Consider the following 19,184-nt stretch of genomic DNA (forward strand, 5'->3'; position numbering starts at 1 on the left):
ACATGTATTAATATTACTACTGTTTATTGTGCAATGGGATACCATTAGTTTTGGTTGGATAATCTGTACTTTATTAAAGAGGAAAAATAAAATTTGCTGAAGGAACTTTAGGGATGGCAAGTGGTGCGGTGCGGTGCAGTTGTGGGACAAAACCTCATAAATTCACGAACATTTTAACCCGTCTCGCCCCGCCCCGCATATCATTTTCACTCGCGTTCACCCCCCCCCCCCCACACACACACAGACACACCCACGTCCACCCGCCCTGGCCAGCATAAGTATTTTCCTTTTTTTTTCCATTTTGTTTGCTTTTGTTTTTATAGTTTGACTGAAATTTTCAATTTAATCAACCAAAAAAATTGAATTTTTGTTGCTTATGTACTGAATTCTATTCCACAAAAAAAAAGATATTTGTTGCTCATTTTGAAAAACGCAAATGACCCCTTTGTATTAATTTAATATTCATTGTAAAATAGTATTTACATTCTTATAATACTATTTCTAATACTCCTTAATGACTTGTGTATAACCCAATAATAAAACTAATTTGTTTGAGTCATTGTTTTGACTCTGAAGGAAGTTCAACAGAAAAGTTAAAAAAAGGTTAACTTTGATTAAAAAAATATTATGAACGAAGTATTATATTTGTCTTTCCAAAACAAAAGTCTATAAAAGACCATAACTTAGAAGTTATTATCGAACTAAGGAAAAATGAGAGGAAAACTTACTTAAACTTGCATAAACTCGCAACACGCCTCATCCCGCATCAATTTTTATAAAAAGGTATTTCAATCCGCCCCGCCCAGCCCCACCCCGTATAGTTTTAAACCCACACCGTCCTGCATAGCCTTAAACCCGCACCGCCCCACACCCATACCGTCCCGTTTGCCATCCCTAAGGAATTTCGAAGCAGGGGCGTATTCAGTATAGAGGTTACGAGTTCATCCGAACTCATAGCTATTGTTCATATATTATATTTTTATCCAAAAACTTATTAGGTATGTACAAAGCATAAATTTTGAACCCATTAGCTAGATGGAATGTGATAGAATTACGAATCTGAATTCATAAAGTTTAAATTCTAAATTTGTCCCGCTTCGAAATGTCTTATAACTATTAATTTATGTCCCGTATCGGAGAGAATAAGATGTCGATATTGAGCAATATTCCTCAGCTCATCAACACAGGAGCTCGTTTCTATGGTCATGTTAGGCTTAAAACTCCCAATTTTTATGTGGTGTTGAAGCCAAACTAATTCTTATTTTCTATTTACTCCCATGTTATGTTATTCATAGTCTAATTTAGGGGTGTGCATTCAATTTTGACCCTTATCGATAATTACTTATCGATTATCGATTTGTACATATGCTTATCGTTATCGTTTCAATAAGGTTTCGATTTTTTCGATTTCGATTATCGATTTTTGGGGCTTATCGATTACACCAATAAAAAAATTTGCGGGATTTCACGAAAAGTATATCGCTATAAACACGCCTAACTAATATGGACAAAAAGAAGCTAAAATAAGACGAACACCGTTTATAACATAAAAAATGTGTCAACAAGCACATGCAACGAAACTAAAGTAAGGGATCAAATGTATGCCACCAACACTCCAACGGTATAAAAAAATAAAAATACATCATCACGGCTAATTCTATTTTCCATTAATTTGAACTTCATTCTCTTGAGCTTTAAATATGATCATTCTTTAAATGTGGTAGATGAAATAATAGGGTTAGGGACTTAGGGCAAAGGAAAGGGTATTATAGAATAAGGATAAAAAAATAATTTTTTTTTAGTATATCTTATCGGTTTATCGATAAACTGATAACCGAAGAGGACAAAATCGAAATAGAAATCGATACTCGATAAGGAAAATTTCGAAATCGAAATCAATAAACTGATAACAAATAATCGATTCGATTTATCGATAAACCGATTCGAATGCACACCCCTAGTCTAAATGTCTAACCTAATTAGATGTGCAAGAGAAGGGTGTTAGAGTGTTTAGGGTCAATTGATTTTGTGGCTCTTTACAAACTTATTTTTAGTTTTATGATTCTACCTTTTTTTTTACGAGTAAGAGATCTATCTTTTACATATAAAAGATCTAAAAAGGTCATTTTCTTAATTTTAAAATTGTAAATGGGCATAATGTACAAACAACATTGGTCAATCGAGGAAATGAAATATGTCTCTTTATATATATATATATAATTTTGTACTGTATTTACCTGAGCTAACTTTCGAAATTAAATTAGGCACAATGTCCTTCTTGATTACGGTAATTAAGAAACGTTTGCTTTTCCTGGCAAGTTGCTATTTTCTCCGTTTTAATTTATGTGAATCCATTTGATTAGGTACGGAGTTTAAGAAAAGAGAGAAGACTTTTGAACTTGTGGTGTAAAATGAAGCACATATATTTTCTGTGGCTATAAATCATTGTATAAAAGTAAATTGTTTCCAAATAGGAGAAAATGTCTTTTTTTTTTGCACGAATTAAAAAAAAATATATTCACGTAAATTGAAACGGAGGGAGTATAAGAGTTGATACCTTGTGACTTATATAAAGTTATTCAAAAAGAGGAGTTTGATAGTTGATACCATGTGCCATTTCGGAGTCTTGATGCAGAGGGATGATAATAATTAAAGGGGAGAAGTAGGCAGGGAAAGGATAGGCCAGGAAAAGGCTACCTTCACTATAAACCTTGCACCGCTTTGTCCTGCCGTCCAATATGCCTTATGTGCCTCATAATTACACTGTCCCACCTCTATCTTTCCCCACTATATTTCATACATCCATTTCTTCCATATTAAGTGCTCCCACGTTTTATTTATGTCTTAGGTATTTTTTCAGTCTGTTTAAAAAAATAATATCTTTTTAATATTTTTTTTGGTAACTAAATAATTTTATTACCAAGCAATATTTTACACGCAGCTTCTGACTATAGCTTGTTCTGGATATAAGCCCTAGACTAATCTATTTCTTCTGTATCTCTATCCCTCCTAAAATTTTCTATACATTTCAATGAACAATAGGATAGTAATTCAATTCTAGTAATCTTCCTTTCAATCATTGCTTTACATTCCCTCTGCAGTGTAGATCATGTGCTACTAGTCTAGTAACTATTTCAGCATTTCTTTGTGTTGCCTGAAAAACTCCAGCATTCCTCTCTTGCCATATATGTATATGCTCCCAGCTAGTGTCATCCTGTATATTTCAGCATTTGCACTTCTTCCATGATAGTGTTGCTCAGCCCATTTCAGTTCATGCTCCCATATCATCACCTGTCTATAGATCCTCGGCCATTCCAGCATAGCAGCCCATATTTGTGTAGAGAATGAACATGTAAAGAAGAGATGATCAGTAGTCTCTACTTCTGTGTTGCATAGTGGACAAGTATCATCTTCTACACAACCCCATCTTCTCAACCTGTCTCTTGTTTGAAGTCTCCTATGAGCAGCCGGAAACATGATGAATATCCACTTAGGTAGTCCACTATTGTTACAAATGAGTCTTCTCCATGAAACTTTGCTAAATTGTCCTCTTTGCTTCAGATACATAGTTTTGATCGGGAATGTTTCCAGTCTAAGCACATCTTCCTCTGTATACCCAGCTTCTTCAAAGTATTTCTTGGCTTTAAAAATCTTCTGAATCACCCAAGATGCTTGCTTTGGCTCATCTCCCCACCCTGGCTTATATTTCTTATAGTACACATATAACCATTGCACCCACATTTTGTCCTTCTTCTTGCATAGATTCCACAATAGCTTGCATATGGCAGCTTTATTCCATAAGCCTATGTCCATTAAATTCAATCCACCTGCTGCTTTTGGCCAACATAATCTGTCCCGGGCTATGGGTGCTTTCCTTGTAGCCTCAACACTTCCTGTCCATAAGAATCTTCCACACATACTTTCAATCAAATGGATTAGTTTCTTGGGTAATAAGAATATCTGAGACCAATACACTTGGATGGAGAGTAACACACTTCTAATAAGTTGGACTCTTCCTGCATAGGATAGGAACTTAGAGTCCAAAACTGAATTCTTCCTATCATTTTTTCAAGAAGTGGTTGACATTGCTGTGATGACATCCTTTTAGCACTCAAAGGTATCCCCAAATATCTCACTGGAAGAAGCCCCTTAAAGAACCCCCAACATTTGCAGAATTTCCTACTGGATATCATCTTTGACTCCTCCAAATTAGATTGAACTTTTTTCAGTGTTGGCCACTAATCCTGATGCTTGTGAAAACTCTTGGAAACATTGATACAATAACTTTACTCATATAGTATCACCTCAACAGAATAGTAGCAAAGCTTAGTTGAATTATGCTCATCTTGGCACACTTAGGGTGAAAGTTAAAATCTGGGTTCCTGATCACGCCCAACTATGCCTTATAAAAGGACAATGCGGTCGTTGCAAATATAATCCGGTTTACAAGTCCGGAGTCGAATCCCACAGAGAACTAAGGCTTAGCTACAGCTGTTCACTATCACCAAGAAGACAAGCTTGAACAGTTCCTAACTTATAGATATTTAGATTCTTGTGTTTAACTAATTGATTAACAAATTAAAATAATAAATTAACAACTAAAGATACTAAGAGTTAGAGACAAGATTAAGGAGGTCTAGAGTTATGATTTCCCCAATTGTCGGAATCCTTCCCGCTATGTCTTCTATAATTTCGCCTAAGTATTCTCTACCGATCATGAGCACTCTTATTACCGTAAATCTCTCCCGAGTAATCACGACAATTTACTAGACGCACTCTCCCGAGCTACGCTAGCTGGCTTTTGATACAGCTCACTTCAGATCGCACCCAAGGCTTCGTTATCCCTAATCCCGCCTTTAAACCCTCGGTTATTGATCCCTCATATACTCTGGGAGTGGTGTTGTTCAACAATTACCTAAATATGCACTCTCTCCCGAGTTATGCATACTAAATAGGCACAGCTAATTGAGAGCTCTTCAATTAACTACAATAAGAACGTAGTTGAACAAATAGAGATTATACTGTGGTTCAATTATATAAAAACATAACAAGAATTTATCCTACAAAAGGTTCTATCAAAACTCTAGATAACAAATTAGCTATTCATAATAGTATGTAAAACTACAATACTAAAAGTCATAATCAACAATGAAAAATAGGAAGAGGAAAGAAAAAACTTGTAGAAGAATTCCCAAGCCTTGCTCCTATTGTGTCTCTGCCTCCTTAGGTCAAACCTATGTCAAAAATATGTCCAATTCCTTTTCTTGGCCGGCTTCCTTAGTTTAATATAGGGTTTAGGGCTTAAAATCCCGTGTTTTGCACTTTGATCCCTGAAATTTACGCATCATGCCGCGGTTCCACCGCGGTTACGCCGGAACCGCGGCCAAACACCCTCCCAGGTTCTTCATTTGTCCGCGACTGCCTTCTGCCGCGATCCTACCGTAACCGCGGTTTTTCACCCTGTTCTTTTTGGAATTTGGAAAAACGTAAAACATGAAATTGTAGCCCTTTTAGTTATCTTTCCAACCATATATTATGGAGCCCAAATGGAGTTTTGAGTAAAAAGTTATGTCTATTTTATTAGACAGTACGCAATATGCCTCTTCGAGTTTTTGTTTTGTTGTTTTATCATCCGTTGATCCCCGAACGCGATCTCGGCTTAATTCCTTGAGCTCTTCCTCAGACTTCAAAGCTCCAAACCACTTAAATTCATTCCATAACATCTATATAGCTCGGAATCACACCTACAAGGCATAAAACACACAATTAGTGCAAAACACTAGCGATTAAAGCGCAAACTCAACTAAAGTGCAGTAAATTAGAGTGTAATAATCGACTAAAATACGTAATTATAGCCTATCATCAGTTACTCTTTAATATCTTAAGCAGTCTAGTAAAATACTCCACAGTCAATATAAATAAGTATGGAGACAAAGGATCACCTTGTCTCAACCTCTTTTTAGCTTTGAAAGGTACTGAATGCTGCCCATTTATAATGATGGAATATGAGATAGTCCTCACACATCTCAAAATCCAATTCACGAACTTCCTTGGCATTTGCATATTCCTTATCACTTGCTCTATGTAATTCCATTAAATAGAGTCGTAGGCTTTCTTCATATCCACTTTCAACATGCATCTAGGTGATATATTGTTTCTGACATATCCTTTAACAAGCTCATGGCTCATTATGATGTCATCATTAATCAATCTTCCCGGGACAAATGCAGATTGGCTTTTATCTACTATGTCATCTATTATATCTTGTAATATATTAGTTAACACCTTCGAGATGATTTTATATATGAGAGTGCGGCAAGAAATTGGTCTGAAATCAATAACTCTAGATGGATTTGGTACCTTAGGAACCAGGGTCACTATTATACAATTGATAGGCTGGTGCAAATTGTCTTTTTGAGAAAAACTCCAGTACTGCTTCAGTTATCTTATCCCCAACCACAAGCTATACTTTCTTGAAGAAGAGTGCATTGAATCCATCGCATCCAGGTGCTTTGCTATCACTGATCCCCCATTAGAGCCCCGTGTATTTCTTCCTTAGATACTGCGGTTGTCAACTGCAGCTGCTGTTGTCTATTTACCAGTGGACCTTCTCTCATGATCACTGGATTAATAGTAGGAAGTCTTTCAGCTGCTGATCCCAATAGTTGTTTATAGAACCCAATTACTTCCTCTTCAATCTCCTGATTTGTCTGTATTACTTTCCCATTGCTTCTTGTTAAGCTCTTAATCTTGTTCTGGGAATATCTACTCTTCATGCTTGCATAGAAGTAGGCAGTGTTATCATCACCTAGCTTTAGCCATTTTACTCTCGATTTTTACTTCATGATACTTTCCTCCACCCTCAGCCATTTCTCTAGTTGCATCTTTAATTCCTTTTCTTCTATAACCATATTCTCAGGTTGCCCAGGACTTCTCATTTGTTCCGGCATTTTACATATTTACTTCCTACAGTCTGCAATCTTATTGTAGTCAATAAATTGCGTCGAGAAAATAAAATCAAGACCAAAAATATCGTAACAATCGTAGTATTTTATTTCGAATATTTGAGTGTTACAATCTCTATGAATCCTCTGATTCTTCCTTCCAATAGTAAATAAATTCAAGGGCCTTTGAGCTTGATCTTGAATATGTATTTGTTTCCTCGAACGATGATCTTGTTCTTGAGCTTGAGCTTGATTGTTTGAACTTGACCTTGATTTGTTCTTCGTTCTTGAACTTGCACTTGATTTCTTGAACTTGAACTTGAAGCTTGAAACTTGTGGAGGAATTTGCAACGTTTGATCCACGAGCTCTTTCTTGCTTCTTGTTATAACTTCTGGTCCCTTTTCTGAGTTATGAAGACCCATATTTATAGTTGTGGAAGGGAGGAGTCATGATAAGAACAAACTCTTTCCGACCAATCAAATTGAAGTGTGACATGACCGCATTTGATTGGACAGAACATGTCACTTGCACACGTGGCGCGATTTCATTGACCTTTTAGTGTGACTGGGCATGCTTTGTCATTTTGACACATGGCATGATCTTATTGGCTCTTTGGTTTGACTTGGCGCGCCACGTCATTTGACACGTGGCACCAAACTGGGCCTCTAGGAAGATGACATCTTGGGCTTAATGGAGTGGGCTCATCACTTTAACCCAATTAAATGGGCTAGCCCAATGGATTAAGACTTATTTATTTAATCCATATATATTGGTCTTATATAATTAATTCAATTATATTAGCCCATAGTATTTATTTGGACTAGTATATTTAAGATATAGTCCAAATTATGTATTGAATCATAAATCCAATAAATTTTACATGCCTACAAATACCCTCTACTTCAAGACTTGTCGAATTGTAGACCTTAATGACTATATTTGAAGTATTTAACGAAGGCAACATATCTTTACCGTTCTTTCACGTAACTTCTTTCATTAAGTTCACATGATCATTCTGGAGCACATGGATCAGTTGTAAAGCTTAAAGGCTTTATTTAACTTATAATCTTACGTGCCTCACATTAGAAAATTTAAAAGAACATTATTATAACATTGGGCACTGGATAGAAATCTAGTTCACGTTAGGATTTTCCTATCCTACTCATCATAGAACTCCTTAATTTAATCACCTGCACATCAACTTGAATTAAGGTCGGCATTCCTATGCAAATCACTGCATGTAGTTTTCTTTTTCAATTAGGTTAGGACAACCCAATTCCTTTTGGATTATAATATTCACTGCTCCCACATCGGAATAAATTCCCTTACAACTGCCTTTCACTCCCTATATAAACACATGCGTACATCTTTGTTCAGTATCAATTCACATGTTTGAAAGTTATTTGAGTCTAGTTTTATGGACTTGGAAGCATTGACGCGAAGGTAATTTCTTCTTCTTTTTTTGTGCTTTCTTCTTTGTTGTTTTTTTTTAGGTCAAGCGAGAAAGATATGTTCTTCAATAAGATGATCCACGCATGAAGAAGACAATCTTGGGGTGTGAGGGGATGAGTATTCATCCTTGCCCGAATATCAGATAGATTACTCTCATGGCCCGACTATCGGAGAGATTACTCTCAAAATGGCCCGATTCTTGGAGAGATTACTCTCAATGTGGCCCAATTCTTGGAGAGATTACTCTCAATGTGACTCGATTCTTGGAGAGATTACTCTCAATGTGGCCCGATTCTTGGAGAGATGACTCTCAAAATGGCCCGATTCTTGGAGAGATTACTCTCAATGTGGCCCGATTCTTGGAGAGATTACTCTCAAAATGGCCCGATTATCGGAGAGATTACTCTCAAAGAGACTCGACTATCGGCGAGGCCAACTTAAGGTGCAAAGGGACTCATATGTCCGCCTTAAGATTGGAAATTTATAGTTCTTTTTAAGAATTAACCCACGAAGAGGCCAACTTAAGGTGTAAAGGGACTCATATGTCCACCTTAAGATTGGAAAGTTATAGTTCATTTTTAAGGACAAACCCATGAAGAGGCCAACTTAAGGTGCAAAGGAACTTATATATTCACCTTAAGATTGGAAAGTTATAAAGCTTCAACTTGAAGACAACATCGACTTGAACACTTGGAGAACTTTGAAGATTTGGCGGACTTTGAAGACTTCAACTTTGAGACTTGGATGGCCTAAATATTTCAACTTGAATATCGGCGAATTTGAAGACTTCAACTTGAAGACCGATGGAATTGAAGATTTCAACTTAGGGACTTCAACTTGAATACCGACGGACTTGAAGACTTCAACTTGGAGACTTCGAGGGCTTAAATATTTCAGCTTCTCTTTTGCTTTACATTTTCCGACTTTTATCTTAGTCGCATAATTTTTAGCTTTACGCGCTTGTAACAAAAGATTCATATCTTGTCGTGGGAGAGTCCAAATAATGAACCGTTTGATGACTTCAACAGCTAAAATATATCCAATACTTAGAATCAAAAACCTTCAGAATCGCGCCGGATAATATTTTGAAACCAACTTTAGATTTCACCGTGTTGAAAATGTCAGATTTGCGCGGTCTCACAAAAAAAATTATATCTCGGTGTGAAAATATCGAAATTGCAAACCGTTTGATTTCAGGAATACTATACTTCAAAATCTAGAACATATCCAAAATTCTCAATCAAATAACTTCAGAATCGTCCCAGATAATATTTTGAAATCAACTTTAGGTTCCACCACGTTGAAAATTTCAGATTTGCGCGACTTCGCCAAAAGTTTTGTACTTGAAGTAGGAACGTCGAAATCATGAACCGTTTGATCTACTGGAAACTTAACTTCCAAATATATAACATATCCAAAATTCAAGATTTAATGCCTTACGGCTACATTCAGATAATATTTCGAAGTCAACACTAAATTCTGATACACCGACAATTTCAGATTCGTGCAACTTCACCAAATATTTTGTATCTTGATATGGAAGCCTCGAGATCGAAAGACGTATTACTTGCCATAAATCGAAATTTAAGAGTCATATTCTCACAAATATCTTGGGATTCAAATCTCACTGAATTTGAAATGTTGCGCCAAGCAATCATTTCCTTATACTTGTGTTTCCTTTTGACGCCTCGCTTCTATTCCCCCTTTTTTTTAGGTAGAGGGCGGACTTGGAGACCAACAAACTTGAAGGTTTGGCGAATCTAAAGACAAAGAGAATCCCTGGACTTCAATTCAAATACTTGACATCCTTCTAAAATCGGTCTATTGAAGATATCAATTTACCAAGGAGGGTTGCCCCCTTTAAATCAAATGAGATCAAAGTTTAACAGGAAAATGGCATTTCAGCTTGATTTTGCATTCCTCCGTACTTCACTCGAACAACAATTGGGGCAATACGTATCTTTTGAACTTATGTGACTGAACTTAGAATGAACTCTAAGCTGCCTACGTACCTCGGTGAAGAGGATCAAATCATACCGTAGTTCAGACTGGGTGATTTCTTTTGTTTTTTTTATGTCCTAACTATTGCCTAGGCCGCCTTTTTCGAAATTTTCAACCTAGCGGATTTTTGTTTCGTCCTAACTTTTGCCTAGGCCGCCTCTTTCAAGATTTTCAACCTAGCGGATTTTTTTTATGGGGGGCATACACAGTTTAGACTCATGCGGGCCAGGAGTGTAGCAGCATGCAGTTTAGGCTCGTGCGTCAAGGAGCGTCATGACTTGCAGTTTAGGCTCATACGTCGAGGAGCGTCATGACTTGCAGTTTAGGCTCGTACGTCGAGGAGCATCATGACTTGCAACTTCATGGATAATACTTCTTAAAAAATTTGCCGTTGATAGGGCCGATTCTCATACCATCTGCATCAAACAGCTTGTAAGCCCCACTTGAATAAGCTTCTTGTACGATATATGGCCCATCCCATTTTGAAGTGAACTTCCCTACAGATTTATGGGAAGTAATTATGGGTCTACGTACGGCAAGGACTTGATCTCCTCCTTGAAAGGATCTCGGGCAAACTCTTTTATTGAAGGCGCGAGACAATCGTGCTTAATAACATTCAAGACTCTGTTGAGCTTCCAATCTCTTTTCATCAAGAGCTTCCAACTCTGCTAATAGAAGTTGAGCATTTTCTTCATCAGTGATCCCTTCTTGAATATCTAGTCGTAACGAAGGTATTTGACGCTCAAGTGGCAAGACGACTTTGACTCCATAAACAAGTGAATAAGGAGTCGCCTGTGTTGGCATGCGATGAGTCGTTCTATATGCCCATAGAGCTTCTTCCATACGATCATTCCAATCTCGTTTGGATTTGGAGACAACTTTCTTTAACAAGTTGCATAGAGTCTTATTGAATGCCTCAGCTAGACCATTGGCGGCAACATTGTACGTCAAAGAGTTACGTTGCTTGAAGCCAAAGAGATCACAAATCCTGTTCATCAACCTATTATCGAATGGCTTTCCATTATCCGTTATTATGTAACGAGGAATGCCAAAGCGATAAATAATGTTTACTCGGATGAAACTTGCAATATTTTCCTTTTTTACTTCCTTAAGAGCAACAACTTCAGCCCATTTTGAGAAGTAGTCAGTTGCAGCCAAGATGTATAGGTGCCCACCAGAGGACTTTGGCAGTGGTCTAACAACATCCAATCCCCAAGCGTCAAATGGCCAGGATGCAACAGTCGGGTGCAACACTTTAGGAGGTTGATGAATAAATTTCGCATGGAATTGACAAGCCTTGCATCTTCGAGCGTAGTCCAAGCAATCTTTTACCATCATTGGCCAATAATATCCCATCCTTTTTATATGGAAGTGGAGCTTTGGTCTGGACTGGTGTGACCCAAATACCCCAGAATGTGCCTCTTGCAAAGCTTGGAGAGCTTCTTCTTCTTCTAGGCATCGCAAGAGTACTCCCTCGAACGACATTTTGTATAGAGTATCCTTATAGTAAAGGAAGCGAGGTGCACGACGACGGATTTCAGTCCTTCTCCTCAGATTTTCTGGAAGTATCCCATAGCATAAGTAGTCGATAATGGGTTGTCGCCATTCTTCTTTCTCAACTTCAGAAACAGGAACAAGATGCTTAAGTTCATTTTCTTCACCTTCGACCTCATTTGGCGGTGGTACTACCCATTTTTGGCAGACGATAACTTGCGCTTGCTCAGGTAGGGCTAATGATGAAGCTAGAGCAGCTAAAACATCAGCCTTCTTATTTTCTTTCCTTGGTACATACTGAATAGTCACATCGCTGAGCCACCCCATCAACTTTTTTGCGTAATCATAAGATAGGCGTAGTTCAGGCTTCTTGACCTCGTAACTACCCAAAAGCTGATTGACCACAACTGGAAGTCACCAAAGACTTTCAATTGCAATTGCTTCATATCAACGGCCATTTCAAGCCCAAGTATTAATGCTTGATATTCAGCAATATTGTTGGAACAGAGTTGTGTCAAGGTGAAGGAGTAGGGCAAGACTTCACCTTGAGGAGTGACAAATACTACGCCAGCCCCGGCTCCCCCACGATGCGCAGCACTATCAAAGTACATCTTCCATGGAGGTTGAACTTCAACGACCATTGCGTCCTCATCAGGTACTTCTTTAGTTAGCTCCCAGTCATCAGGTATCGGATGATCTGCCAAGAAGTCTGCCAATGCTTGTCCTTTTACAGCCTTTTGAGGGATGTACAAAATCTCAAATTGTTGAAATTGGAGGTACCATCTCGCTAGTCGATCACTGAGAATAGGTTTTGACATCACGAACTTGATGAGATTTTCTTTAGAAACAAGACGGACAACATGAGCTTGAAAGTAGTGCTTCAACTTTTGAATTGAGAAGACTAGCATCAAACACAACTTTTCAATTGGAGAATAGTTCAACTCGTAAGGTGTCATCATCCTGCTCAAGTAGTAAAGAGAGTTTTCTTTCCCCTCACTATTTTCTTCAGCCAACAGTGCTCCAACAGACCTTTCCTGCACCGCAATGTATAGTATCAATGGCTATCCTGGTATAGGAGCTGCTAAAACTGGAGGCTTCATCAAGTAGGTTTTGATACTTTCGAAGGCATTGCTACAAGCTTGATCCCACTTGAAAGGAACACCTTTCTTCATGAGGTGACTAAATGGTTGGCACCTTCCAGCGAGGTTTGATATGAATCTTCTAAGGTATGCTAGCTTTCCTTGCAGACTTTTCAATTCATGGATATCTCGAGGCTCAGGCATTTTCAAAATGGCATCCATTTTGGCTTGATCAATTTCGATCCCTCGATGTCAGACAATGAAACCAAGGAACTTTCCAAAAGTAACTCCAAAGACACATTTCAATGGATTCATCCTAAGTTGGTACCTCCGGAGCAATTCAAATACCATCCTCAAGTCTTTCATATGGTCGCCCTTCTCTCTTGATTTCACCACCAAGTCGTCAACATAGCATTCGACATTCTTGTGGAGAAGATCGTCGAAAATATTTTGCATAGCCTTTTGGTAAGTAGCACCAGCGTTCTTCAAGCCAAAAGGCATTACCTTGTAGCAATAAATACTCTTTGGAGTACGGAATGCAGTAAGCTCTTCATCTTTTGGTGTCATGCGTATTTGGTTATAGCCCGACGAACCATCCATGAAAATTGCCTCGTAACCAGTAGTAACATCGATCATTAGCTCTGGAATAGGAAGCGGAAATTCATCTTTCGTACATGCATTGTTGAGATCTCTAAAGTCAACGCACACTCGAATCTGGCCATTCTTCTTCCTTACAGGGACAATACTTGAAACCCATGTTGGGTATTTAACTTCGCGAATAAATCCATCTTCGATGAGTTTGTTAACTTTAGTTTCAATCAAGGGAACCAAGTCTGGCCTAAAACGCCTTTGGGCTTGTTTAATAGGGCGAGCACCATTTTTGACTGCAAGGTGATGGACTGCTACTTTCGGGTCCAAGCCAGGCATCTCTTTGTAACTCCAAGCAAAGACATCCTTGAACTCTTTGAGTAACTCAATATAAGTGCTCTCTTCATCAGCTTCTAGTAAAGCACTTAGGTAGGTGGGCCTTGGCTCTTCATCGGTGCCAAGGTAGACTTCTTTTAAGGCATCAACTGTCGCCTTCACTCCTTCTTCAAGTTCAGGTGGAGCATCTTTCGCATCTTTATCTTCTTGAGGGTCCCCATCGTTGAAGGATATGTGATAACACGATGAAACATGATCCAATTCTGCATTATCCTCCATCGAAGACAGAACACCATTCTCGCCTTGTACAGTGACATGATACGAAGAACCTACACTTTCTTCATCTTCGTCATGTTCCTTAGTGTGGACCACAACATATGGCTTTACCTTCAATACTTCTTCACATGAAACCACAAGTTTTGTTTGTCGCCTCATTCTAGAAGGAACCAAACTTTGGAAATCCTTAGAGATCTCCTGAATTTTGGGTGAAGCGGGTGTTCTTGTATTTCGATAATTTCTCTGGAACTTATTCCCCTTCTTTAATGGACCCAATCTCTCAAATACGAAAGTTCTCACAGTTGGTTTTCCAAGCCGATCAAAGACAGAAGGCCTGTTAGAAGCGGCAAATTCGTCTTCTGCACTGATATAATTACTACTCGCCCTTCTTATTGAGATGCGCACTAGTGACAATTGTTTGTATCCTAGACCTTCATGTGGTTGCCTCGTTGCAGCTTTTGATGGGAGCTTCCCTAACTTTGACGGCTCATTGGGATTGTATCCAGCTTTTGCAAATAGCTTGTAAGCGTTAGGATCAAAACCTTCATCTGTTCGCTTTGTAGGGAGTGCCACATTCTGCAAATGATTTTGGGCTACAAACCCTGCAAGCAATTTTGAGGGCAACTTTACTGCCTCAATTTGTTTTACCGGAAGAGTTAACTCCCTTAGCGTCTTGGTTTGGAGATTATATGATTCGCCCTCGTCTTTCTTCCTTTTAGGGACATATTGGAGCGCGTGACTTACTTTCTTTCCATAAGACGCTATACCCCCTTATGAGATTTATTCACGTTGGCGGGTACCTCCTCAGTAACAGCTTTGGCTTTACCAATAGTCACTTCAGCTCTTTTAGTTATGGGTTCATCGTTCTTGCTTTTCATACCATCATCAACTTTCAGCACCTTCAAAATGCGGTTCTTCAAGTAGAACTTTGCATCGACGAAGTGTGACTCAACCTCGATGAATGGCTCATCATCAGCAACTACCGTCTTCTTGACTTCACCCTCGTAGTATTTCAAACATTGATGGTAGGTAGATGGAACAACTTTATTCTCATGTATCCAAGGCCTCCCAAGCAAAACATTGTATGAAGTCTTCGCGTCGATCACATGCATCCATGCACTTGATTGCATATCTTCAATAGTGATTCCCAGCCTGATCGTGCCTATGGCTCTTTGCCCCCTTGGTTGAATCCTTGGATCATCACACGACTTTCTGAAAGTTCGTTCATAGGAATACCAAGTTCTTTCACAATGTGGATTGGCAAAATGTTCATTGAGGATCCTCCTCAACCAAAATCCGATTTACCCTTTCATCGCGTATATAGCCAACTAGGTACAATGGGCGGTTATGAGGAGTGTCACCTAGCAAAAGATCATCATTTGTGAACGTGACCTTTTCCTCACAAGCATTAACTTCTTGAGGAGTGGACTCGATGTGCTTTTCCGAAGATGGTGCCAATGGTAGGTCATCACTTTTTTCTTCCCCTTTGTCAGCATGGCAACAAGAGGCGTCAATGCCCTCGTGGGAAATCTTCGTGCGGAACCAACTTGGTAAAAACTCCTCCAAGGTCACTGGATTTCGTGGCTTTTGAGAATGGTGCATCTCCACTTTTACTTTCTTCAAATGCCTAACTGGATTCTTTTTCGTTAGTCTCTTTACCATCATCTTCCTTATTGGTTGTTCTATTGATTCTTTTCATGGGCTCCTTTTGTGGCGCCTACGACGAGTCACCAACGTCCAACCTTCATCATCATCAGGTTGATCATTTTTAACTTTATTATTCACCAGTAATTCTTCATTTTCGATTCCTTTTAAACTGCATAACTCATCTAGACTGAATGAGCCAAAGGTGATACAGACTTGGTTCGCGCTTGCTTTCTCATCTTCAAGCACGATCTTCTTTTCACGGGCTAGGTCCATAACTTTGTCTTTGAAGACAAAGCACTTCTCCAGAGGGTGTCTTACAAGTCGGTGATATTTGCAGTAATTTGGGTCGTTCGTCTTCCCAGCTTCATTTGGTTGCTTCATCTCCGGAATCTCAATGAGATTTAACTCGAGGAGTTATTCGAAAATGGATGGCACATCAGAATCCAGGAATGGGTATTCTTTTCTCCTACATTTCTTTTAGAGTCAACTTTCCACTTAGATTATCTTGAAAAGAAGTGGATTTCATACTCTGCTTCTGGGGCAGCTGTAAGCACGTGATTTTTGACCCTCCCCGGGAATTTTTACGTCCTTAAGCTTAAATATCTAATTTAGGACTAGTATAGCCATTTTAACTATTTTTACTTTATTTCGTTGCAAAAAGAAATTTCAAAAAAATATATATATAAATTTTAGTTTATGTATCTCTCATAAACTTGAAAAATACAAAAATTGTACTTTATTTTTGTACTTTATAATTTCAAAAATTACAAAAAAATAAGTAAAATATAGTTCTATTAAGGTTTTATAGTCATTTTAACTTTGAAAAATACAAAAATATTACCTCATATTTTATCTTAATATTTAAAACGAAAATTACAAAAAAAATAGTTTCATTAATATTTTGTAGCTATTTTAAATCTTGAAAAAATATTTAAAAAGATATAGTTTTGTTTAAATACTAGTCTTATTTTTGGTAGTTATTTTACTTACATAGGACTAGTTAAGCAACGTGTTCCTATTTCTCGGGTCCGGGCAAAAGAATAATATTCGGGTTCAAACTACCCGGTTTTAGGCCTAATTTTCGGACCTAACCCATAATAAACCGTGTCCAGGACACGTGGGGAACCCCACCACGCGTGGGGGACATATACCTTGAACCCCACCACGCGTGGGGCTCATTTTTATGGGCATTGTGTTACAAAACACGGAAAAAGGCCAAAGGAACGGGGAAGGACTTTGAAAAATTGGAAAAGAAAAACTACTGTTCCTCTTTCTTCTTCAAAAGAAGAAAGAAAGAAAACCTACTGAAAAAAGAGAAAAACCCAACGACGCCGGCACCCCCCCACCGTCGACAAACCACCATTGTTACCCAAACCAGTCCATAACCATCGTCGTCAACCCGTCAGCGGCCCTCACCCCGTCGTAACTAAAACCAGTCGCAACAGTGACGACCATCGCCTTCCTCCTCCTTGAATCCGCCATTGTTGCCGTTGCGAGCTCCCTCCGTCGACCACTGCCCCAAACACCACCCTAACACCACCACCAAACAGACTTCTAACCTCCAGTCGCACCCCCCCAACGTTTGAAGCCCAACAACCTTTCGTCGCCACCCTCTCGCGTCCAAACTTCGAAACGCCACCACCCCACGTCCGTCGACCACCAGCTTCCCCCCCCCCCCCCCCGTTGTCACTATACTCCGAAACCACCACCCACAGCGTCCAAACATCACGTCGCAACCAGTTCCCCCCAACGCCTGAACCTAACCAAACCCTACCCCAAAACCACCTGCCGAGCCAAAAATCCAGCCACCCTCGCCATAACCACCACCCCTCGACGGAAGAAAACCAGTCGCTACCAGCCCCTTCACGTCCATTCTCTCCCTCACGTCCAACACCACGTCCAAACGCCATTACTGAACTCCACCATTGATGCCCGCTACCAGCTCCCTCCATCGCTGCAACCCCGACGACCACTGCTGGTCGCAGTCCCCAGTCCAGCATCCAAACGACCCCTTGTGCTTCATATTCGCGTATCAGTCTGTTCCGTCGAAAAACAGAAATACAGCAGCAACCAACATTTCGTGCGTTGGTAGTCTTGGCCGAGGTTTCAGTCTCCATTGAGGTCGTCGTTGTTCGTCGAGGTCCGGAACGTCGAGGTTGTTCCGAGTTTTCGTTGTTGTTCCTCGTTCAGTGAAGTCCAGCTTGAGTCCCATCGGGGTCTTGTTTGTCGTTCTAGGTTTGTCGAGGTTCGAAGGTTAGTATTCTTCATCCTTTGTTTCATTCCGTTCATTTCGCATATTATCGTTCAAGGTGAATAAGAGTATTATTTGATATGGATGTATGTCAATAATGCATTTTCGTTGTTTCTTTTGTTAAAAAAAAAAATAAAGCTTATTTCATGGTTAGTTACCGCATATGCTTAAAGTAAATGAGAGAATATATCGTGGGCTTAAGTTTTTACGAGAATGTTTACTTCTATGCATATATTTGTGTTTATTAAGGGAACAATTTGACATCCAGTGAATTGTTGCGAATGTATGTACTCACGTGTATTATGTACTCTCGTTGCAATAAGTATGTGGACGTCTGAATGAAAAAATCATGACTACTGGCGTTAAAGCCATATTTCTCAATTTTTAGTAATAGAAGTTGGATTTAATAACAATAACAATACGCTAGCAAAGTTGGGATTAATAGGAGCCTTATTAAAATATTTAGATTCTGGGACGGGCCGTTTAGCAAATTTAACGGCCTTACCAAAAAATAATAATGCTCTAGTTGCTTTAGGCGCGCCTTTAATAATGTTATCTCCCTAAACTCGGGTGCACATTTATGTGACCCAAATCCAAATCTCAACGGAGTCGAAATGTGTCTCTAGTCACGGGCGCATTGATTGTGGCGTGGCCCGAGATGCATTTCCATGACGTTGCAAATTCCTTTAAAAAATAAGAATGAGATGAGCCTCGCCGAATAAAAATACAAATTGCGGGGCCCTCAGTAAATACTTGTTTTAAATTACTTAGAATTCAGGAGGGCCGCTTAGTGAATTTCGTGGCCTTCCCAAAATAATAACGCGATAGTCTCTTTAGGCGCGTGTTTAATAATTTACTTTCTTAAACATGGGCGTGCATTTCATGCGACCCAAATCCCGATCCCAAAACATCAAATAAAATGTGTTCCGGATTATGGGTGCATTTCATGTGACGTAGTCCAAAGACGTGTTTTAAATGATGTTCACATTCTTGTAAAAAATAATAATTATAAAAGCGGTAAAAAGTTAAAATTTGCACATAAGTTCATATTTGTATAAAATCAGATAATCAAGCCGAATATAACAGTTGAGCGACCGTGCTAGAACCACGGAACT

The 19,184-nt window shown here is 39.0% G+C and overlaps 1 protein-coding gene across 1 annotated transcript; it reads right to left on the bottom strand.

Annotated features, from left to right (window-relative positions):
- Positions 1–3,129: 3,129 nt before the first annotated feature.
- On the bottom strand, positions 3,130–3,918 carry LOC104211209 (uncharacterized). The gene has a single exon (XM_009760225.1). The coding sequence runs from the start codon at positions 3,916–3,918 to the stop codon at positions 3,130–3,132; it is 789 nt and encodes a 262-aa protein (XP_009758527.1).
- Between the last annotated feature and the right edge of the window lie 15,266 nt (positions 3,919–19,184).

Source organism: Nicotiana sylvestris, chromosome 11, assembly GCF_000393655.2.
Source record: "Nicotiana sylvestris chromosome 11, ASM39365v2, whole genome shotgun sequence".
Classification (NCBI taxonomy): Eukaryota; Viridiplantae; Streptophyta; class Magnoliopsida; order Solanales; family Solanaceae; genus Nicotiana; species Nicotiana sylvestris.